This window comes from Durio zibethinus, chromosome 15 (genome assembly GCF_047325235.1).
Source record: "Durio zibethinus cultivar Kanyao isolate XHJ-2024 chromosome 15, ASM4732523v1, whole genome shotgun sequence".
Taxonomy (NCBI): domain Eukaryota; kingdom Viridiplantae; phylum Streptophyta; class Magnoliopsida; order Malvales; family Malvaceae; genus Durio; species Durio zibethinus.
Genome location: NC_143176.1, coordinates 18,772,940 through 18,797,294, shown reverse-complemented (window position 1 = coordinate 18,797,294; position 24,355 = coordinate 18,772,940). Strand labels below are relative to the sequence as shown.

Below are 24,355 nucleotides of genomic sequence, written 5' to 3'. Positions count from 1 at the left end.
ATAAAAAAAATTTTCAAAAAAAAATTTAAAGCATAACATAAAGAATTATTATTTCCCTTTTATCTAAAAAATAATTTTATTTTGTTAACATATATAGAAATAATTGTTAGCCCAATATATTTGTATCAAAATAAGAATTAATAAAAAAACAAATGATTATAACAAAATTAATAACTGTGATTTGTTGTTCGATCAAATATATATATATATATATATATATACACTACCTAATTAACATTATGATAAAAATAATTATTAATTTTAATTATTTAAATATTGATTCTTGATTTTTTATCAAACAAGAAAAAAGAGATAACAAAATTTTCTATATTTAACAAATAAATTGAAAAAATATTTTTGATTAAAAAATTTTATAATTCTTGAAAATTACATAAGTTGAGACTTTTTTTAGATGAATAATATCATTTATAATATGTTATGTATAAATTATCATTTAATTGTAATTTAATATTTATAAATATATGATTATATATTAAATAAATAATTAAAAAATAAATTTAAAATTATGAAAAATTTAATAAAAATTCCTTACATTGTAACGGGTTAAAAAAAGCTAGTAGTCTTACATATATTTAGCCCGACGCGAAGCAAGTACGCAATAGTTTGAACTGAAAACGATCTAAAATATATAATCTTAAAATGCGACGAATCAGAAAATTAACCCAGGTTCGAAATGGCCTAACCATATTAGACGTGCCCAATTTCAACGTCTTAACGATCCAAATCAAAAGCCATCACGACTCTTAATCTATGGGAGATCCATGGGCCACTGCTCAATAGATAGCGCCTTTGGATATGCATATTTCTTCCAGTTCTAGATTTTGACTCTCAAAAATTTTACGCGTTAAGGAAGATCCTTGAGTTTGGCTACCCTGCTTTAAATTCCAACATATTTTCTCTACGCCCTTTCATTCCCCCAATCCAATAACCCCACATAACAAGAGAAAATGCTGATTGGAAGCTATGCAGCAGACGCAAACGACCAAAACATGCAAAAAGAGTTGACCAATGATTTTTAAACGCGTGGAAAATGTGATTACTGATTGATTACGCGTCTATTTCCACCAATTAGAATTTATGAATTCTAAAAATCTTATTTTTGTCATTTCCTACCTTTGATTTTCTATAAAAACACAAACACTTAGAAATCTGAATTACAGATAAAAAAAAAAATCACATCATCAGAAGAAAAAAAATGGAGGGAGAAATGCCAAAAACGGGTGGAATTAGTGATGTTCCAGGAGCCGCCAATAGTCTGGAGGTTGAAAACCTCGCTCGTTTTGCTGTTGACGAACACAACAAGAAGGAGGTTTTTTTTTTTCCTTTTTAATTACAATTTTACATCTCAATTCGATTAAAATTATTGTCAATTACTGGTTTTTTTTTTTGGGTTAAAACTGTAGAATGCGATGCTGGAGTTTAAGAAAGTGGTGAAAGCAAAGCAGCAGGTGGTTGCTGGGATGATATACTACATTACATTGGAGGCAATGGATGGTGGCAAGCTGAAAATTTATGAAGCCAAGGTGTGGGAGAAGGCTTGGATGAATTTCAAGGAGTTGCAGGATTTCAAGCTTATTGGCGATGCCCCTGCCGTTTGCACTACCTCCGCTTAGGGTAAGGCTAACCCATTTCATACTCTTAAAAGATTTAAAAAAAAAGTATGGGTTATTTTTTCTTTGTCCACCAAAATTGTATACAATTACGAAATCTCATTTGTTCATGGCTGTGGGTGATTGAATAATTGAAGATGTACAATCAAGTCATACATCCACCCACAAAGTAACAATGGTTGGAAAGCAAATTGATTTTTGGTTAATCTTGGTTCACCAAAATTGGGTTTTAACTAGTAGATGGAGACCTGAGTTGCCAAGTTTTTATTGGAATTCATTTGATTTAACCTTTCTCATTCTTCCTTTGTGTCAGTGTGGTTGCATGTGCTTGCTGTGGCTTCATTTGATGTTCGCTTGTGGGCTAACTACTTTTCTAAGAGTATAAACCAAGGAAAGGAGATTGAATGTTTATTTTTAGGATCATTTTTTCAATGTTTGTTCTTGTCAACGCAAAGTCTATCCTTCAATTCTATGTTTATCTGATAGGGGTGGCATTGTGTTGACAATAATAATGGATAATATAGGATTGAGATTTTGGGGGCACCAGTAATGGAGGCTTAGGGGGTTTGGATAGTGCATAAGTATGTAAGGAGTGAGGACTGGAAGGATGAACTAATAACACCAGGAGAGTGAAGGAAGGATGAATATGGTTAAGTGGGGTTTGGGTAGAATAAGGGTCCCTTTGGTTGCGTCTTTGGTTGCATGGTGAGAGGGACTCCTACTGTGCTGTAGCTGCATTTTATGACTGAACCTCTAAGGGTCCAGTGAATAAAATGACGTGCACCGCTTAGTGGGAGTTCTTCCACCACGCATCCAAGTGAATTCTAACTACATAACAGTTTGGAGAATAGAAAGGAAGCTAAAAGGTTAGACAATAAGTGAACTGAAGGGTTCATTATTCTGTTGACTAGCAAATAGACAAATAAAAGGAATGGCCAATCTTGATAGTAGATATCCTGAAGAGGGATGTTAAGGAAATTAGAGAAATTGAGGTATAGCAACGGCATAAATAATTATCTCTGTGTCTTAGGAATATGAAAATTTGTAATCTTTACATAATCATGTGCATAATACATGATTTTGATTGTGTTATTTTGAAACTAAACTGAACTATTTAGAAAGGAATATATAATCTTATGTAGAAGTTCTTCTGCAATCTTGTCCTGATCCAATGAAGGTGGATCATTTAATGTTTTAAATTATTCCCGTATTATAATTGTCTGAACTTTACGTAACATTAGAGACTAATTGTCCCTGGCCCTTTTACTGTTGGAGTAGCTCTTCACCTCATAAACACTATTATCTCCTAAAGATTTGAACCGAAGTACCAAAGTGCTCAAAGTTGAAATTCCTAAAATCCAATTTTCGGGCTCTCTCTTTGGGGAAATTTGTGGTAGCTGTCACTATCAAGACTGTAACCGCTAGTAGTCCTGTTCTGTTACTTCTAGTCCTAACAATTGGTATATCCTATCTCATGTCAAACACATTTAAAACACAAAAATTATTTTATCATAATTTATATTGACATGTTAAACATGAAATATATATTTTGATTTTTTATCAATCTCATATATAATTTTTTGTCAAAATTTTAAAGTATGGTACTTTTATTTTTTTTTTTTATTGTTGTAGTGTCATGTCATACTTTAATTTTTTCTTGTCTAAAATAGTCTAAAATTGTTAGGTCTAGTTACTTCTTTCTTTCATACAAAATCTCCTCAATTCTTGCTTCTCTTTTTTCCTTCTACACTTGGGAAATCTGGTGTACAGGCCTGGTGCTCTAGTTTTGTTAGTAATACTATTGTCTTTGTTTACATTAGGTGAATGGAGATGGGAGATGAAAGGATATCAGGATACCAGAGGCGTGTCCGGCCTTTAAATAAATGCAACTATGCCTTATATAAATGTAACTAAGTTTGTACTAAATTCAGTGGTGTTAAGCTTGTCTAGAACAAAATAAATTGATGTAAAGTTGTGTAATTTACTAGTGTTTTTTTTCATTTTGCCTCTTAATTATTTCTTCTGTAATTTCTGTAGGGGATACTGAATTTAATATGATCCCACTGTCTGAACTTTTTAAGTTAATCTCCATGGTGGAGAGTTCCCCTCTTTGGAAAGTTAATCTTCATGACTACCTTTCTGGATGTCCAAAGCCAATTTCATACGGGCTTGAATTCAGCCTATTGCTTGAGTTACTCTATCATCTTGACCACTGATTGTATGATTGCCCTACAATCCTCTTCATCTCGAACATCTCTTGAATTCAGCCTAGGAGCTCTTCCTCTTGTGTTTTACATCGATCTAACACAAGTGAAACTTCTTCATCACATGTTCACATCACCCAAAAATATATGCTAAAATTTTTTTACCTAGCATTAAAGAGTCAAAAGTTAAATGTTTGAGATAAGGTGTCAATGTTGATTCAACAAATTTACCATGTATGTTTTGTCTTAAGGACCTTCAAGAATAGATAAAGAAGATGAAGTAATACGCATCTTCCTTTTATTTATTTAACCTATTTTCGATTTTCAAGACCCAACAATTTAATTCAACGTACTAATATCTTCAATCGAAAACAAAAAAAATGAAAAACATTCCCTTAAGCCTAAAAGTATAAGTCGGAACGAATCCGATTGATATTTCTAAAGATCAATTTTAATCCAATTCAATTTATTTATTTAAATATTTAAAATATATATTAATGTTTTAAAATTAAATGAATATAATTATTTATTATTACTTAAATATATTGGGCTTAAGCTAAAAAATCAATCTTAGAGCTTGCCTCGTGAATGATTTTAAAAAGAAACTATAACCTTCTTCCTTTTTTTTTTTTTTTTAATTTCACATAAAATCAAAGGAATCATGGGGAGAAAAATTAAACCAACTCAATACAATTAAAGAGAGTCTAACTTTACGATCTCTTCCTTCTCTCTAAGATTCAAACTTTAAAATTTTTAAATTAAAATTTTCAAATTCTAACCATTAAAAGAAGTGATTTTCATGTCGTTGATAAACTTGTTCATAGGTTTTGTGAACTGTTAGGCTTTTAAGTTTGATCAGACTCTGAATATTATTTAAATTAATAAAAATTATTTTTATTTTATTTTAATTTTAATAGTGAAAATATAATAGAGCTAATATTTGGATTGATATTTTATATCCGAAAATATAAGAACTAAATAGATTTATATTATATTTTCAAAAAAAATTTATATTATTGTACATGAATTAAAATTTAATTTTAAATGCGTACACGTATCAATCTCATAATTTGACTTAAATTAAATATGCATTTCTTATCTTATTTATTCATCTGGTTCTTTTTCTAACAAAAAATAAAATTGTTACTAATAATAATAATAATAATAAAAAAGGAACGAAAAAGAGGGGGAGAAGGGCAAGTATAAACAGGTTCCGTTATAAACGAGTGAATTTTGGTCATTATGAAATCTCATATATCTCTTTTTCTGTTGTAAAAAGCACAAAACAAAACCCTAATTCTATCGATTCAGTTTGGGCCTCGAAATACCTATCTGTCTTTCTCTCTCACTTTTGTCTCTTCGCATCCAACTCTCTCAACCATTGATCCTTCAATCTCGATCGTCCCATCCATCTTTCCCTTCCGTTCAACCCAGGTATCTCCATTTTCCTCATTTCCTTCTTTGATTTCTTCTTTTCATTTCCTTTTCCTTTTAAAACTCTTTTGGAATTCATTATTTTTATGTTGGAAATTTTGTTTGATTGACCATGTGGGGGAATCCTACAATCTTTTTTTTTTTTTTTTAATTTCCATTGAATCTGCATTGCTCTGTTGAAAGAATCGTGAATTTTTTCCCTTTTAGGATTGTTTTGGGGATTTCCCGATCGAATTGGTTCGTTTAAATCTTGTTCTTAGAATAAGGGGAAAAAAAAACCCAGTTGGAATATGATGTCTAGCATGCATTATTGTTTGGGGAAAATGGAAAGCCAAATTTTGGGTTTGTTAGAAATATATATTTTTTTAAAAGTCGGAGGTGTCTGTTATAGTCTCTTGTGAATTTGGCTGCGTCGAAATAGGATTCTTTGTGATCAGAATTCTGAAATCTAATCTATTAATTCCTTGTTGATTGCTTGAAATTTGACTTCTCCTTAGCATATTTCTCTTTTTTTAATTAAAGAATTCACAATTGAGCAGACTTTGTAATGCTAATTGATTCATATGGCTGCAATTCTGTTATCTGCTTTAAGTCATCTCGAAAATGAGAAACTCAGGAAACTTTGTTTGGAGAAACTAGAGAAGAAGCACTTTTTTGTGTTAGGATTTAATTATTTTTCTCGAAAATAGTCAGTGAGGATGACAGGATCAAATTGAATATGATTGGGGATCAAATTTATTTGTGTTTTTTTTTGTAGAATATAAAATAGGGGGATGGGGGGAAGAAAAAGAGCCTCCAACGAAGCCACATTTGCGTGCCACAGCTTTGTTCCCCTGTTTCTTGTCTGTTAACTATAAAAATTTTTACAGCATCAATCATGGCTTCAAAATGGTACCCCTTTCTACAACTGTGTCTGAATGGGGAGTCCTAATGCAAAATGAACAAATATCTGGAACTTTTTCATTCTATTGTAAACCCAAGAATGTAATATCTGAATTTGGTGGGCTAGGTTTTAGCTGGAACTTTCAAGCATGGTAACGAAGCTTTATAATGACACTATTTTCCGTGATTCTCAATGGAAAGAATGAAGCCTCAACTTCTTGAATTAGATAAACAGAAAGTTTAATTTATTTTATGTTTCTGGATCATGTATTGGCCTGAGATGCGAGAGGTAGGCACTAACTGTAACCTTTAAGTGTGGCGGAAGGAACTTGAGAATCAATTAATTAATTTTTTAAATGGGGATTAACATTATGCCAAAACAATGAATTTTAACATTTCTTAATTGAAGACCAAGGATATAAAACTTTCATTTAAGCACATAAATGTTTAAGTTGCAAATTCTTGGTATGTAGCTGGAACTTTGATTTTTGATGAGAGCAATAACTAACTTTAATATCTTGCAGCTATTATCAGAACATATCCGTAAGAAGAACCATGTTTGGAAGGGCCTCTGAAAAATCTTTGCAAATTGTAATTGTTATTTCATTCTTTATATCTTTCTTTGATGGATTATAAAAATGTAATTATTCTCATGTTCTAGGAAGGATATTGTTGTACAGAAGATTGTCTTGGGATTTTGATACGCTGTTAATATGGTGCACTTGCATTAATTCTTTGATTATTATGTATCTTTTATTATTTTCTGGTCTTCCCTTTTAAAATTCTTCTTCATATAATGGATCTTATTGTTTTTTATGGGGGAACATCCGCTAGATAATGAATTAGGGAACTGGCATATGATAAAAATAAAACATCCTTGCTGTTATTTGTGAACTTCTAATGTTGTTATTGGGAAATATCACTTTGCACATTGAGTAGGAAACATATTTACAGTTCTCAGGTTTTATTTTGATATGCTTTCTTTAACTGGACACCAGTTATATACTTGAGGTCTATACACAATTTTTTTTTTTTTTTTGGTCACACCAGAATAGCATCCTTGAAGCAATGTATTAGTTGGAGCCTTTTGGATTACCACACATATTTTTTATTGTAAAAAATATCTAGTTTTGTGTATTTCATAAGCATATTGTCACTTGTGAGAAGTAAGCTCTTATTTTGTTTCTTCTTTTCATTGCTATTGGCTTTCTTCACTTTAGGTCTGTTTGAGTGACATGCTAGGGAAAAAAAAAAAGAGAAATGACCATTGCTCTTGCTATTGCTGAGCATTGATTGCTTGAGTCTTAAACATTTCAGGACTATATTTGGCCACAACTATGTCTCCTGCTTCCAAGTCTAAGTCGAAGGATAAAAAGGCTATCAAGGACTCTCAGAAGGCTTCTTCAAAGCCTTCAGGACCTGCTAATACTAGTGGTGGTGTTCCGGCTAGTGCATATAATCCACTTTTGGGAACATTCCATACCATTGAAACAGTGCCATCAACCTCCTCTTCACCCCTTCAAAGCAATGGCCGTTTCCAAAACATAGATGAGACAGATGAGCATTTGGGTGGCTCGCTCGGAACTGGGGTTGAGTATGATTCTGTATCTAATAATGGTAGCTGGTCTGGCGAGTCGGAAGATCACAAAGAGAAAACATCTAATCCTACAGTCCGGCAGGAAGTAATACCAGGAGCTGACAATGATAAGCGAGAAAAAATTCGCCAAAAGAATGAGAGGAAACATCAGCGTCAGAAGGAGAGGCGAGCTCAGGAGTTGCATGAGCGGTGCAGCGGCTATCTCATGTCAAGAAAGCTTGAAGCACTTGCTCAGCAGCTTGTAGCAATGGGATTTTCACAAGATCGAGCAACAATGGCTCTTATAATGAATGAAGGCAAAGTGGAGGAATCTGTGGCATGGCTTTTTGAAGGAGGTGAAGAAGCAGTTAAGCATAAGGAATCAACTATTGGTGGTAGGAACTTGAAAATTGACATATCGGAAGAGCTAGCACGGATTGCTGATATGGAAATTAGATACAACTGTACAAAGCAGGAGGTTGAAAGAGCAGTTGTTGCTGCTGAAGGTGATCTTGAGAAAGCAGCGGAAGGTTTAAGAACTTTGAAGCAGGACCCACCTGCTCCAACAATGCCAGAAGAAACTTGTGATCCCCTGACTGTTTGTTCCAATAAGGTATCAGTTTCAGCTAGTCAAAACTTATTAGTAAGGCCACAACCAGTACCAAATCTATCTCCTGCAACACTGGAAAGAAGGGATGAGAAGGATTTTAACTATACAAAAGCAGCAGTTACAGTGGGAGGTTCTTCAGAATCTGTGAGTAAAAGTTTCCAGCCTTTGAAGAGAATACAGCCAAAGTTAGAGTGGGCAAAACCCCAACAAAGTGCAGTGCCAGCTGAGAAAAGGTGGCCTAGCTCTGGATCAAATCCTTCTGTTTCTTATTCTTTGGCATCACCTTTGCAGGCCTCACCTCCACCAGCAAAGACTGAAAGCCGTTATTTGACTGTTGGAAGTGATTTTAAGAACCTTCAGCCCTCAATTAGGGAACCGGTTATAATGATGCAGCGACCTCAATCTGTAAATACAAAGCAGGTTCCAGCTACAAGTATAAGCTCATCTCCTCCTGGAACAACCTCCTTTATGCATCCAACCGGTAGTGTTGAAATTACAAAATCTAATGGTTTTATGCCCCATATTCAGGGTGATAGAAGCCTTAGTTCCAACAAATTGAGTTTGAATCAGTTGCATCACCAGCTTTATTATCCACAACAGCAACACTTCACATCCAGCAGTGGTCCAGGAGATTCTCCAGGAACAAGCCGAGGAAATGGTTTATGGAGTAGAACAGGCACATCACCGTCACTTGCAGCTGCATCTTCACTTGGACTTTTCACAGGTTTGGGTTCTACAACTTCATCAGGAGCCTCTTCTCCGGTTGACTGGAGCAGTGGTAGCTCAATGGCACAGTTGGACTATACCAATATTGATTGGAGCTTGGATCGGGGGTTGTCTTCTCCAAGGCCTGGTGGAATTTGGTTGGGACCTACATCTCCTATGAAGAGCGCTCACATGTATTATTCTAATGCAAATGGATTAAGTGCTAAACCAACATTGAGATTGACTCCCTCTAATGCGAATGGTGCACCCATTGCGGGGCTGCAGGTTGGTGGAGTGGCTCCTGCCGAAACTTCAACTGCAGGCTCGCATGATTGGACTTCACCATTTGAAGGGAAAGATCTTTTTAGCTTACCCAGGCTGTTTGTTTCTTCTCCCTCATTCTAGGGTGGGGAAAAGATTTTATAAATAAAATGAAAGAAAAGACAAAATGTGCTTGGATTTGGTGTTAGTGTTGGTTATTGTGATGCAAATGTGTTGATTGTTGGTGAATATGATTTTCGTGAGAAAAAAGGCATCCGAGTTCTCTCTTCTTTTTTCCCTGTATATGCATTCCTGCATCCATTATCATCGGGCTTAAGAGCGGGGAATGAATATGGGACAAAAACCGTATTCGAACACATTTTATTTTCCAAAGTGAAAAAAAGAACAGCACTATACAAAAAATAGGGAACGAAAAATGAACCAAGCATCATTCCTGGTCTAATTTTCTATCATAAAGCATTAAAATTGTCTACCGGAGTACCTCCCCGTCCCGCCTGCATAGAATTTAAACTTCCAAAAGCTTCATTTCGTATTTTGCCTCTTGTGTAGAACAATCCAATGTTGGATGCTCTATCTTGGCTTTTTAAGTGTTTTACAATAGTGGCTAACCTGGATATGAGAAGGACCACAAGACAGAAGAAAAAGAAGCGAAGGATCCACTTTGAAGCCATGCGAGTACATGAGGCAGGATGTAGGACAATAGTGGTAAACGTGTGGGAGTATGAGAAGGACAATAAATTGGACCAAAAGATTTCCCACGCAGAAACAAGACTAAGTCAATGGCATAAAGGGCGTTTAACGTGCATGAGAGATCGTATTAATGCATTAAGGGGTGAGTTGAATGGGCTTCGTAATCAGAGCGTAAATGACAGTAACTTGGAGGCCGAAAGAATATTGAAAGAGAAACTAAATGGGCTTCTGGAAAAGAAGTTTTGTGATCAAGAATCGACTGGCTACGAGACGGGATAAAAACACAGCTTTCTTCCATGCTCAAGAAGGCAAAAGAGAAACAGTATTAGTAGGATGAATAGAATTAATGGGGCCTGCACCTATGATGAACAAGAAATACAAGAGATTGTCTCTTGCTACTTCAAGAATTTATGCTAATCCAAATGAACGAATAATTTTGAAGATGTTCTTGAGGCAATAGAAATCCGAGTATCCGACGAGATGAACAACTTGCTCTTAGACAAAATTCAAAGAGGAGGAAATACACAAAGCCATCAAATAAATGCACCCCACTAAAGCACTTGGATCAGACAGTATGCCCACCCTTTTTTACCAAAAATTTTGGTCTATTGTCGGTAAAGATGTCACACAAATTTTTCTTGATTGTCTAAATGGTAGAGCTAATATTGGGGATATTAATAATACTCACATTGTGCTTATCCCCAAAGTAAAAAACCCTGAAATAGTGAATCAGTTTAGACCTATAAGCCTCTGCAATATTTTATACAAAATTGTGACAAAAGTATTAATCAGTAGGCTAAAAGAAATCCTCCCTAGGTACATTAGTGAAACCCAGAGTGTCTTTGTACCCAATCGCCTTATTTCTGATAATGTGATTGTTGCTTATGAGATGCTACATACCCTAAAAAAGAAAAAGAAGAGTAGGGATGGTTTTTTTTTCCCTTAAATTGGACTTGAGTAAAGCTTACGACCGGGTGGAGTGGAACCTTTTTAGAGAAAATCATGGGTAGATTAGGATTGCATGAGAGATGGACTGAGCTAATCATGAAATGTGTTACATCTGTTTCATATTCTTTAGTGATAAATGGTGGTATTACTGACAGTTTCAAACCAGAAATAGTACTTCGTAAAGGAGACCCTCTTTCCCCCTAACTTCTTTTGTTTTCTACTGAAGGTCTCTCAGCCCTCCTTTCAAAGGCGTAGGAGGAAGGTTTGATACATGGGTTACAAGCAAGCAGAAACGCTCCGAGAGTTACCCACTTATTTTTCACTGATGACAATCTGCTATTTGTAAAAGCAAATAGGAATGAAAATGAAAAGGTGTAGAGCGTGCTACAGAGATACGAAGACAGCTCCGGAAAGTGTATCAACTTTGACAAATCGGCCATATTTTTCAGCAGAAACGTATCTGAGAATTGAAAGGTTGAAATAAAGATCCTCAATATTGAAGTTACCACTCGCCCAGAAAAATTTCTAGGCCTGCTGTCATTGGTAGGGAGAAACCGAAGGTAGGCATTCAGAGAGCTCAAAGATAGAGTTTTGGCAAAAATGATTGGCTGGAGCAATAGATTTCTCTCCTAAGGAGGCAAGGAGATTTTCCAGAAAGCAATAATCCAAGCAGTGCCAACATACATTATGAGTTGTTTCTTACTACCACAACGACCTGAATGGTATGATAAGCAGGTTCTGGTGGCAACAAAACAAAGATAAGAAAGGGATTCACTGGATCAGCTGGGAAAGCATGTGCACACCAAAAAATGAGGGAGGAATGGGCTTTCGGGAAATGGAGAAGTTCAATATTGCGCTACTTGCAAAACAAGGGTGGAGATTATTGTGCAATACCAACACGTTGGCATACAGTGCTTTGAGGGCAAAGTACTTTCCACGCAATTCTGTTTTAGAATGTGATATGGGGAAAAATCCTTCTCTAGTCTGGAAGAGTATTTGGACTTCACTTGTTATTATCAGGCAAAGGCACATTTGGAGAATAGGGAATGGGCACTTGGTCAGAGTCTGGACGGACAAATGGTTGGCAGGCGCTCCAAATTTCATGGCTCAGTCAGACGGGGAAAGAGGAGATGATGACTTGCTGGTTAAAGAACTAATCGATGAGCTAACCAAGAAATGGAAAATGCAAATGATCGAGGAGCTGTTTTCTGAAGAGGAAGCTTTAGCCATAAGTCTGATATCGATTAGCAAGGTGGGGATGCAAGACAAACTAGTATGGCATTATGACAAAAGAGGTCTTTATATGGTGAAAAGTGGCTATAGGTACCTATGCCAGAGGAATCACAATAGGGTTGTGCAGGCAGAAGAAGTAAAAGGAGGATAACATGGGATGCTGCAATACCGAACAAGATTAAAGTTTTTTTTATGAAAAACATGTAGAGGACGCTTACCAGTCTATCAAAAACTATAGAGCAGGCAAATACCAGTCACTGACATTTGTTTTAGGTATGGGCAAGGAACAAAATCTATACAGCATACGTTGAAGGATTGTATAGTAGCAGCTGAAGTATGGAAACAACTGAATCACGACTGGAATGTGGAAGACAAAATCACCGACACAGATGAGGAATGGGCTCAACAAATGGTCCAGGTTTCAGACGATGAACAAATACAGTGGTTAGCCATAGCATTTTGGGCTACAAGGTCTGATAGAAACAAAGAGCTGCATGAAGACGGGCGAAGACAACCCAATCAAGTGGCAGAGCTTATTAGTCAGTACAGGCTTGAGTTCCTTGAGGCACAAAGGATAGTGGAGTTGGAACAAATGGCTCACCAATGTGCATGGACACCTCCTGAACGTGGTTTTCACAAAGTGAATTTCGATGGGGCATTGAAAGAAAAAGAATTCGAGGGAGGAATAGGGGTTGTTATTCGAGATGCAGAAGGAAGATTTGTTGGTGCTTGTGCTGGAAAAGTTGACAGAGTAAATGATTCATTTGTGATAGAAGCACATGCAGCAGTAAAGGCAATGGAATTCGCAGCAAATCTGGGGCTCCAGAAAATCATGCTGGAGAGGGATTCACTAAGTATCATAAAGAGATTGAAAATAAGTGATGAAGACCTTTCAATGATAGGGCCCATCATGGAAGGAGCAAGAACGATGGCTAGACAATTCTCCCACTGCGTTTTCATCCATGCAAGCCGAGAGTGTAACGTAGCAGCACACAAGTTCGCAAAACTTGGATGTGAGATCAGAGAAGGTAGAATTTGGTTAGATGAAGCACCTGAGCTTCTTTGTAATATTGATTCTATGATGTTATATCGTTTTTAAAATGCTATGAAATGGTATTTCCTTAAAAAAAAGAAGTGTTTTATAGAACAGAGGGCTTAATTTCTGAGGTAAATTTTTGGTTAATTATACATAACCATTTTCTCCCATTTTCCCACATCCGAAGCTAGCTGACAGCAACTCGACATTTAAATTTTCATAAACTGGAGTAGTATATATTTTCCAAGCAACAAAATATTTGCCAAAGAAGTAACGACCATATTCGAATTTTATTTGTTTATTAAAATTTATTAAAAGATCAAGAATTACATTTTAAGTTTCATTAATTAAATAAATAAATCACGAATATAATAAAATTTTTTATGTTCGATTTATTTGTAAAAACTAATAAAGCATTTGATAAACAATTTCTGAACATATTTTATTTTTATTCGTTTATATTTATTTCTTAAATTTAATAAATAATACAAATGATATTTTATAATTCATTAATTAAATAAATAGATCATGAATATAATAAAATTAATTAACGCTCAATTCATAGATTCGTTAATTATACGAATATATTATAATTTTTCAATTCACATTCAATCTGTTAACAAGGCTAGAGCAACTGAATAAACACTCATTTAGACATTTTAGCCCAGAGCAGGCCGGGCAAGTAATTAAGCTAAGCGGAGTGCCATTAAAGTATAACAAATAGCGGTGTTTAAAAATAAAAAAAACGCCATTAAAAGTATATACTTTTCGATTATAAACAAATTCATGCGTTATTATTTTTTTTGCGTGTTATTTTTTTCAACATCTAAATTTCTATATGTTTGCCTCAGTTAAGTTGTCGCTATTTTTCAATTTTAACGACGTTTAAACCTAAAACGTTGCTCTTACTTTTGGAATACAAACGTTTGCGCCATTTTTAATGATACAGCTTGAGCAAAGTATCATGAAAAGTCCATTTTTATGTAGCAGGAATATTAAGGATTTTTTTTTTTTTTTAAGATTTTAGTCTTGTTAAGACTTAACGGCTTAAAAAAAAAAGGGATTTAAAGACCTACGAAGGTTGGTATACATGATTGATTCTTGCTAAGAAATTTTTGGAATGATCTCTTATATTGGAAAGTATCAAAACAGATCACCATAAGAATCAATTTTAAAAGCATTTATATTAAGACAACCAATATTACCAATTAAACCAATTTGTTATTAGTAATTAATTTGAGTTTGTTATGTATACTTGTACATATTAATTTAGGCATCAGATTGAAAGAAAGAGAAAGAAAAAAAGAAAATATGAAACAAAAGCAATAAAATTTCGTAATTAATTGATTTTTTTTGGGATAAGTTATATTTTGTTTATTCAAAAGAAGCAGGAAATTGCTACGATACAAAAACCTTAATACAATCTTCTACATCAGCTGTAGCTGTACTGCTACTTATTAATAATCAAATCTTCTATACTATCTGTTATGAAGTATACCTATGATAATTAATTGGTTTTTTGGGTAGAATTAGAAGATATTTTTAGTTAAAAAACTCCATTTCAACTTAGATGTTAAGATCCCAAAGTTATAAATGTAAAATCAGTCTAATTAGGTTTGTTTATATATATATATATATATATATATATATGTATATGTATATATTCAAAAAGCATGAGAAAATGAAACAAATTAAGCAAAACGTTCAAAGTTATATTTGATTAATGAATCTTAATTACAAAGAAAACTTAAAGAAAATGACAACCACAAAAATTAATTAACTAAAATTTTAATTGTACTAAATTAATTTTAGATAATCAAATAGAAATAAATAAATATATTTGTATATATTCATTTTTCTTATATTTCTTCAAATTTCACTCGTTCAAAATGTTTTGTGAACTACCAATAGTAAAGCCACCTTTATTTTAGAGCTATCTCAAAAGCACAGCACCCCTTCTTTTCTTTGAATGATAATTATCAAAGAAAGGTAATGCGAAGTTTGTTACCAATTAGATCATTCCAAAATACAAAATAATTTAGCTGTGATCATTCCAAAATAATTTAGCACTACTGATCACAGCTTCATGAAGTACATACAACTAATAATTTCAGTTATATTGGACCAATATTATTCAGTTCTAAGACAACATCTATAGATTATAGAATAATGGAAGACTATTTCACTCCAGACTATAACTATAATGTCAAATGGCAACAACTAGTTAATAACCATTATATTAAGCAAAACAAGAATAAACATCAAGGGTTTCACGCAAATTTAGTAGATAAAACTAGAGGTTTGATGGAAATTAAAAACAAGCATCACTAGCTAGATTTTAAAATGTAAAACGCAAATCCTAGTTGAAACCCTGAAATTAGTTTTTAACAAGCTACATAACCAGATTGAGTTAATCTAAGTTCCTGAAGTCTCACCATCTAGAGGCACATAAGGTTCATTTAGATCAAAATCTAGCATCTTGAGGGAACAAACCTGACTGCCTTCAGCTGCCTGATTAGCCGTTTTCAGGAATTGTGTTTTGGAATATGGGTGTTTGCCCTCTACCGGTGGTGCTGTTTCATTCAATGGAGCTTCTAACAGTCCTCCACTAGGGTTTTTAGGGTAAAAACAAGGCGTTTGTCTACTTGGGAAGATCTTGCCTCTATATCTACCTTCCATGGTCGATGGATCACCCTCTTCTTCACCAGTCTTCATTGGGGACTTCTGAAATTGATCAAACCAACGGTTGTTTTCGATGATTTTAGCATCTGTATAATTCGCCTTCATCTTATTTTCCCTTACTATCGTTTTCCTATCCACAATCTTATCGCAATCGAGATCTTTTGCTAATGACTTCCCCATCTTGTTTTCTTCAGCAGGTTTGTATGAATCTCCCCGTTTACATTCCGAAGGCACTCTCCTTTGATCCGACTGAGTTTTCAACTTAGCCTTTCCTTTCTCCTCACCGATTTGTTTACCTAGAACATTATTGCTTCGTTTTTTCTCCTCTGAAGCTTTATTTGCCAAGCCCCAAGATCTAGTTTTATCTATCGTCAGCTTATCTGTTGCTGAATATTTTCTTTGGTATCCAACACTTGACTGACCCAAATCAAAAGAATCTCCTTGAGCTAGCATCATAAGGCAATATGCAGCCTGAGGTATCTCATTCTCATCAGAGGTGAATTTCCCGTATCGCTTGGCGGTGTTGGTCCATTTTGGAAGAGACTTTAACAGATCAGAACCTGTCATAGATCCTTTTTCTTTTGCACAACTAATCTGATCAACTTCCAGAGCTTCATCGTTTTCGGATACACTTGAACAACAGCTGTTTTTGTCAGAAGGAGGTGGCCTGATCCCTCTCCAACTCCTCTCAGGATGGTTCTTCATGTGCCCAAACAAAGATTTCATGGACCTGAAATCCTTTTTACAAATGCAGCAACTGACTTTCTCATTACCTTCCTGATCATTCAAGGGCAGATCAGCACCATCCGTAGCTTTTGGCGAAACCATCTTTGATATCCGTTGCTTGGCCTTTGCACGATGAATATTTCTTGGCTGAAGCTTGGAAATCTTTCTATGAAGACCATTTTTGCTAACCTTCATGTGGATCCTTATATGACCTCCCAATGCCTTCCCTGAGGTAAACACTTTGCTGCAAACGGGACAGATATGCTGGCCACAACGTTTCAAGGTCTTTGAGATCTCGAGCTTGAGAAGGAGTTTGTTTGGTAAGTGTGATGTTTCAATCGGAACAGACTCTTTTTCCATGTTGTTTGTCACTTGATCAGCAGCTTGATCGTCCATCAAACAGAAAGCAAAGCAAAACCAAACAAAAAACAAAGATTTGTTTTTGTTTTTTTTTTGCAAAGGGAAAATGAAAAGACTGCTATAAAGAAAAGGGAATGGATGAGATTGCGATTTTAGGAAACCGCAGGAATTATGAAGGCATATAAATGGACAAACAGCAAGGCACAAAGAGATTTTAGGTGAAAGAAAGAGGAAGAGAAATAGAAATAGTAGGAAAAAAATGAAAAAAAAAAAATTAAAGACCTTTGTTCTAAGATTTTGGATAGACACACCAAATTGCGAAAATTTCTCAAAAATATTTTGTGTAATAATGACGGTCTTAATTGAATTTCGGATTCGTAACAGATTTCCACAACCATGTTAAATATTTAATCGGAAGGATTTCGGGTCATTTTTTTCATTCATTTTCCATATATATATAAACCATTTCATAATTGCCAAATTAATAAAAACACCAAAATAACTATACATACAGTATAATAATTTAGTAGATGTTAGAGTTTTAAGACTTCATTTAAAAATATTGAGTCTGAATCTTGATAAATAAAATAAAAATTACAATATTAGTGAAGATTATTTCTCTTGTTATGTAGTTCAATATTTATTATAAAAATAATACATTCTATATGTTTTTTTTTCTCTTTTTTTTTTTTTAAAGCCATTGAATGATGAGTTATACAAATTTTTTCCCTATAAACTTTGATTTAACAACTTCAAATTGGAGATTCATTATCTAACTCTTAAGAATATTATTAGAGTCATTTGATGGTCAAAAGGGTATAATAGTTTTTTTTCTCTCTTAAAGCTGTCAATAGATAATCAAAAGTATTTTTATCATTTGTGTCAATCTGACTTGACATGATCAGTGTCATCTCAGCTTGGTCTTGTTCTAATTATCCCTTTATGGTCCCTCTCAGTTTATCTATAAATATGAAGACTCAAGCACCATAAAGGTAGGTTTATCCCATTCATTTTTTTTTCTCCTTCCTACTTTCTTGCTGACTTGATCTTTACTAACTTGTGCGTTGGAATACAACACAAGGAACACCCTTTGTCTTTGCCTTTAACCATCATTCTCTTTTGCATTCACAAAAACACCCTTAGGTTGGAGCTCGACACCAATATTTGATGCTCCATGTAAAAGGTCTCGTATTAGCCAAGTACAAAACAATGTCACTAAGAAAAAGAATTGTAAAGGAATGAGAGGCAGCCACCCCAGCTAGAACAAAAACTCACCTTAGCTAACCTTTTGTTCGCCCAGCTCAACCATAGACGGGACCAACCATAGAAGAATTTCAAGCCCTGATAGAACAAATACAATCTCTCAAGCAAATGCTACAAGCTATAACCCTACCACAAGTTTCAAAAGTGCCAGACTTAATCACACCTGATAGAGAAGCCACTGTCAGACAACTGAGTTATAAAGAGGCCAAGGCCTTCTCGGCCTCTAGAGAAGAAGAACACACAAACCAACTCATCATCACTCCAGCCATAATTCCACAAATATTCCAAAACCCAAAAATTCAAACAAATAGAAGATAAATTTCAACCGAACAGAGATTTGAAAGCTCGGATGCAAGCCAAGAAAAAAGAGCTAAAAATGAAAGCAATGACATTTGAGGATGAGCTCAAGTTCCTAGAGCCCTCACTTTTTACTAAAGAAATTGAAAAAGTCATGCCTCTTAAAAGATTTAAAATGCCAATCTGAAGACATATGATGGTACTTCTGACCCCTTTGATAATTTAAAATTTTATAAAACTAACATGATGATGAAGAAGGCAGACAAGGCTCTAATGTGTAAAGGTCTAGCCATTACATTAAAAGGCATAGCTTAATCCTGGCACAATAGCTTGGAGTCGACGTTAATCACTACATTCAAGAAGCTCAGTCACTCATTCTTGTCCAGATTTGTGAACAACCGAAGAGCAAAGAAAATGGCCCTAAGCTTGATGCCAATTCACCAAGGGCATAATGAAACTTTGAAAAACTATGTCATGTATTTTAACACGGAAGCTCTACATGTTAAATACTTGGAATAGATGGCCATTGTTGCCACACAGCAAGTGGACTCAATGTTAAAGAATAACATTTAAAGCTGACATTATCGTTAGAACTGCTTAAAACCCTGGCCGACATCCTACTAATTGCATAGAAATACATTAATACTGAAGTTACAATGAAAACTTATCGAGGTGAGAAAGGCTCATCCCCTTCATCGAGGATCGAGGTAAGAGAGATTCATCATCTCTTCTCAATCGTAAAAAAAATAAAAATTTCTACGATCCTCTCCCAAGAAGGTGACAACATAAGGCTATAAGTCCCAATGGAGAAAAAAGTTACATTGCACTGAATACCTCCAATGAGAGAGTTTTGATAAAAATTGAAAGAAATTTTGACCTCAAATGGCCTAAGTCACTAAGACAGAACACAATAAGAGACCTAACAAAAAAAGTACCTTTCACAGAGACATCGACCATAATATCAAAAATTGTATCGACCTAAAAAATGAGATTGAAGTTCTAATAAAATGAGGTTAGTTGAAAAGATTTGTTAAACAAAAAAGTTAAGATTAACTAAGAATGGACTACAAACAAAACCATAAAGCGCCTACTTGAGGCAGAGAGGAAGAGTAGAGTACAAAAGCAGGGATGCTCGAAGAGAAAAAACGAATAAAAAAAAAGGTCGAGTTGACAATAGTAGGCCAATTACCAAAGTGATTAACGTGATCACAAGAGGTAGCTCAACCTCGATGAAAAAGAAGTTTAACTCGAACAAAGTAATGACAGTAGGCACATCGATCAAAAAGAAAAAAACTAAAGAGAGGATCTGATCTTATTTAGCTTAAAAGATTTGAAAAGAATTCAACACCCATATGATAATGTTATAGTGATTACAATCTTAGTGTATAACTATATGGTCAAAAGAATCTTATTTGATAATGAGAGTTCGACTAACATCATATACTATAGCTATTTGAAGAAAATGAGGATTAGCGAAGATTAGTTGAAATCGATCACCACTACATTAGTGGAGTTTGTGATAAATAGGTGCCCATAAGAGAAACTATCAAGCTTTCGATCTCCTTAAGGATTAAATCGAAGACAATTACCTTGATCGTAGAATTCATGGTAGTAGATATCCCATTTACCTATAACATACTATTAGGTTGAGCTAGGTAATCTATTATTTGGCTTATAGGCTCAACTTCCCATTTAAGAGTGAAATTCCTAACACCTGAAAGGGTTAGAGAGGTTCGGGAAGACCAGTCATGGTACGACAACGTTACATCACAATAATGAAGGGTAGGATTGGGAAACAAATAGGCAGCTTGGTTGATACCGAGGTTAAAAACAAAGAAGAACCAACATTAAAAATAAAAAAAAAGAGATAAATCACCAACAAAAGTATAAAATGTAAGACCAACCTAGGAAAAACATACTCTTAAGCCTTTCTGAGCTCTGAAAAGGTTTAATTTTGTTCCATTTCTTGAATTTTTTGAGATAACATTAGAAACGATCGAGCTCTTAAGTCAATACGAATAATTTGATGTTAGACCGAGTTAACACACTAGCCAAACACAGTATGAAATGAAAAATTTACTTCATTTTTACTAATATATTCAAAAAGTTTTTCAATATACTAATCATCATATCAAGATTTATTTTCACAAAAAATGATCCTGACCTAATTGAACAAAACGAGATAATTGATCATAAACTATACTCGGATACAAACTAACCCGAGCTGACTGAGGACCTCATGGTAATCCTATTTTGGAACAATATTCTTTAAAAATACATGTAGATTAGAGCTAAACTCTAACATAAAGATCAACTAATTCAACTTACAAATGATAATGCTGGCTTATTCACTTGGACATCATTCAATATTCATGGAATTGATACTGAAGTAATAGTCCACAGACTACACACTAATCCCAAGGTAAAACCAATTCGATAAAAAAAAATACTTTTACCCCCAAAAGACAATAGGCTATTGAGGAAGAAGTTGACAATTTATTGCGAGTTAACTTTATTAAGGAGGTCTATTACCCTGAGTGGATAGCCAATGTGGTCATGGTAAAAAACCACAGTGAAAAATGGATAATGTGTATAGATTTTACTGACTTGAATAAAGCTTGCCCAAAAGACAGCTTCTCATTCCTTAGTATAGATCAGCTAGTAGATAATAGTGCAAAGCATAGCTTTCTTAGCTTCATGGATGCCTATTCTGGCTATAATCAGCTCAAAATGTTAAAAGAGAATGAGGATAAAACAACCTTTATTTTTTAAAAAGGTATTTACTGTATGAGGATAAAACAACCTTTATTTTTTAAAAAGGCATTTACTGTTATAAGGTCATGCATTTCAGATTGGTGAACAAGGTGTTTAAAAACTAGATCAGTTGTAATATGAAGGTATATGCAGACGATATAATAGTCAAGAGTAAGAGTTTGATCGAGCATTTGGAGGACCTAAAATAAACCTTTAACACTTTAAAAAAGTATAATATGAAACTTAACCTAAGTAAATGTGCTTTTGAGGTTACATCAGGCAAGTTTCTCAATTACATGATCAACCAAAGGGAATAAAAATGAACTTTGAAAAGGTTCAAACGATCCTAAAAATGAAGGCACTGACCTCGATAAAAGAAGTATAGAGGTTAATCGACATAATAGCCATACTCAGTCGATTCATGTCTAAATCAACATAGCAATGCCTACCATTCTTTAAAATTCTAAATAATATCTCTAACTTCAGATGAACTCCTTAATGCCAAAAAGCTGTTGATGAACTCAAAGAGTTTTTATCCTGTATGCCTATCCTATCTAAATCGAGGACTGACAAAATACTATACTTATACTTAGCCAACATAAATCAAGCTATCAACTCAATTTTAGTTCGAGAAGAAGAAGAAAAATAATGATCAATCTATTTTGTACGTAAAATATTGACAAAGCTTGAAGTTAATTAAAACGGCATAGAAAAATTAGGCTATGCCAATGTCACATCAGTTAGGAAACTCAAGTCATACTTTTAAGCTTTCACGATCCACATCCTAATCAATCAGCCACTGAGGTAAGTTTTACAGAAGCTTGAAATATCAGGAAGGCTAATCAAATAGGCAATAAAGTTCAGCAAATTCAACTTACATATTTCACTCAGATCGACATCAAAATAATAGGTGCTAGCAAACTTTGTTGTAAAACACATTTTGGTACAACCAAAAGGATAGTTTGAAAAAGAAAAAAAAACTTGGATAAAGATGGTTGAAAGCTCTATGTCGATGGATTAGTTACAAGCCAAAACGGAGGAGCCAAAACGGAGGAGCTGACCTCATTCTAATCAACTTAGAAAGACTACAATACCCATATGTTTTGAGATTTAAGTTTAGGATAAATGGAATATGAGATGTTGATAGCTAGCCTTAAGTTGGCAACCAAGCTAAATGTCCAACATATAATTGCTTATAACGACCCCTAACTAGTGGTTATCAGATAAATAGAGAGTTTGAAACTTAGAAAGATAAAATTCAAAAATATCTCAACAAAGCACTAGCCTTGGTAGTTAGCATAAAAAAAGCTAAAATAAAAGAAGATATCAAGATCAAAATATTCAATAGCAGACTCCATATCTTAGTTAGCTTCAAGAGTAGCAATTAGAAGTTCGGATCGCGTTCTAATAGAAGAATCAACATATAAAAGCACCAAGGACAAGTTTGTAGGATAGGTCATAGAAAAAAAAATCTGGATGACTTCAATTAAAGCATACCTGACCACGGGAGTGTTACCTGACAAAAGAGTCAGGGCTAAGGCATTGGTAAGAAAAGCTTCCCGATATATAATGATCGAAGAAAAATTATACAAAAAATTCTTTAACCTATCTTATTTAAAATGTGTTGATGATGAAAAGGTAGAATACATCCTGCGAGAAATCTATGAAGAAATATGTAAAAGTCACCTCGAACCTTAGCCTTTAGCTTATAAAATATTGAGGCAAGGCTATTACTGGCTCACTATCAGAAGAGATGTGACCAAACTAGTGAAGAGATACGGTAAGTGTTAAAGATTTGCCCATGTGTAACATTTTTCCTCAACCGAACTCACTCTTATCATCAACTCGTGGCTATTCATATAGTGGGGAATATATGTCCTCGGATCATTCACCCCAACCATGGGTTAAAAAAGATTTGTCTTAGTGGCAGTAAATTATTTCACAAAATGGTTGGAAGCTGAAGCTCTAGCCACCACCACTAAAGCACAAATCGAGAAATTCATATGAAAAAACATAGTCTATAGATTCAGAATATCTCGGTCTATAATAACAAACAATAGCAAACAATTCAAAAATCCAAGGTTCAAAGAATAGTGCTCAAATCTTCATATCAACCTTAGGTTCACTTCAGTTGCCCACCTTTAGTCCAACAGGCATGCCGAAGCTGCAAATAAAACCATATTAAAAGCTTTGAAAAAGAGGCTTGATGTGGTAAAAGTGAAGTGGGCCGATAAGCTATCGGGAGTTCTATGGGCCCTGAAGACGACCACAAAAGTGCCTACTAGTGAAACTTTCGTTCACTAGGCATTTGGAATAGAGGCTGTAGTGTCAGCTAAGGTCAGCTTACTAAGCTTAAGAGTTGAATTGGCAATGAAAGAAAAAAATGAAGAGGCACTTAAGGTCGATCTTGACCTCACCGAAGAATAAAGAGACATAGCTCTAATATGGATTGCATCCTACCAACAAAAGATAGTCAATTATTATAATAAGAGGGTCCGCTGTAAACACATCAGGAAGGACAACCTAGTATTTAAAAAAGTTAAAGCTTCAAGGGTAGGTGATTGAGGCAGCAAATTGGTCCCAACATGAGAAAGACTATATATTATTAAAGAGGTTGTTCATGATGCGACCTACAAATTAGAGAATCTAAATGGTGACATCATCCCAAAGATATGGAACACAAAAAACTTAAAGATTTATTATATACTGAGCTCACACTTGCATTATTATTTTGTGAATGGCACTGCTATCCCAAGGATGTGAAATGTAAATCAAGTCTATTATCAGTAGATTAGTTCAAATCGAGCTCATACTTATATTATTTTGTATGTGAACATATGAATTAAATTATCTTCGATAAGCTTGTGTTTAAGCAATTTGAAGAAATCCAACCTAGAACTTGTAATTATGTTCTCTAACCTAAGTAATTATGTAAGCCTTTAAACCAATTATCCACTTTTAGATTGGTTAACCATTCTCAAACTTGTGCAAATAAGAAAAAAATGATGGTAAATCCAAGCTGAAACTTAAAAAAATTTTCCT

At 34.4% G+C, this 24,355-nt stretch overlaps 4 protein-coding genes across 5 annotated transcripts; 3 read left to right on the top strand and 1 right to left on the bottom strand.

Moving 5' to 3' along the window:
• Positions 1–1,165: 1,165 nt before the first annotated feature.
• LOC111301190 (cysteine proteinase inhibitor-like) lies at positions 1,166–3,631 on the top strand. Its single transcript, XM_022896679.2, has 3 exons — positions 1,166–1,330; positions 1,425–1,635; positions 3,452–3,631. Exons 1-2 carry the CDS (start codon positions 1,217–1,219, stop codon positions 1,632–1,634), a joined length of 324 nt encoding a protein of 107 aa, XP_022752414.1. The 5' UTR covers positions 1,166–1,216; the 3' UTR covers position 1,635; positions 3,452–3,631.
• A 1,439-nt stretch (positions 3,632–5,070) lies between these two features.
• Positions 5,071–9,511, top strand: LOC111301189 (uncharacterized). Of its 2 annotated transcripts, XM_022896678.2 has the most exons (3): positions 5,071–5,269; positions 6,676–6,742; positions 7,469–9,511. In XM_022896678.2, the coding sequence occupies exon 3, from the start codon at positions 7,489–7,491 to the stop codon at positions 9,445–9,447; it is 1,959 nt and encodes a 652-aa protein (XP_022752413.2). In that variant the 5' UTR covers positions 5,071–5,269; positions 6,676–6,742; positions 7,469–7,488; the 3' UTR covers positions 9,448–9,511. The 2 variants fall into 2 exon arrangements, with proteins under 2 accessions (XP_022752413.2, XP_022752412.2); XM_022896677.2 differs by lacking the exon at positions 6,676–6,742.
• Positions 9,512–12,474: 2,963 nt separating this feature from the next.
• LOC149514739 (uncharacterized) lies at positions 12,475–13,342 on the top strand. Its single transcript, XM_089744677.1, has one exon. The coding sequence runs from the start codon at positions 12,605–12,607 to the stop codon at positions 13,292–13,294; it is 690 nt and encodes a 229-aa protein (XP_089600803.1). The 5' UTR covers positions 12,475–12,604; the 3' UTR covers positions 13,295–13,342.
• A 2,304-nt stretch (positions 13,343–15,646) lies between these two features.
• Positions 15,647–17,239, bottom strand: LOC111302427 (uncharacterized). The gene has a single exon (XM_022898347.2). The coding sequence runs from the start codon at positions 17,033–17,035 to the stop codon at positions 15,647–15,649; it is 1,389 nt and encodes a 462-aa protein (XP_022754082.2). The 5' UTR covers positions 17,036–17,239.
• Between the last annotated feature and the right edge of the window lie 7,116 nt (positions 17,240–24,355).

Bases quoted from the DNA above. Each gene is read 5' to 3' on its own strand.
- LOC111302427 (XM_022898347.2), bottom strand. From the start codon at position 17,035: ATGGACGATCAAGCTGCTGATCAAGTGACAAACAACATGGAAAAAGAG.
- LOC111301190 (XM_022896679.2), top strand. From the start codon at position 1,217: ATGGAGGGAGAAATGCCAAAAACGGGTGGAATTAGTGATGTTCCAGGA. The intron at 1,331-1,424 runs GTTTTTTTTTTT...TTAAAACTGTAG, and splicing joins ACGAACACAACAAGAAGGAG to AATGCGATGCTGGAGTTTAA.
- LOC111301189 (XM_022896677.2), top strand. From the start codon at position 7,489: ATGTCTCCTGCTTCCAAGTCTAAGTCGAAGGATAAAAAGGCTATCAAG.
- LOC149514739 (XM_089744677.1), top strand. From the start codon at position 12,605: ATGGTCCAGGTTTCAGACGATGAACAAATACAGTGGTTAGCCATAGCA.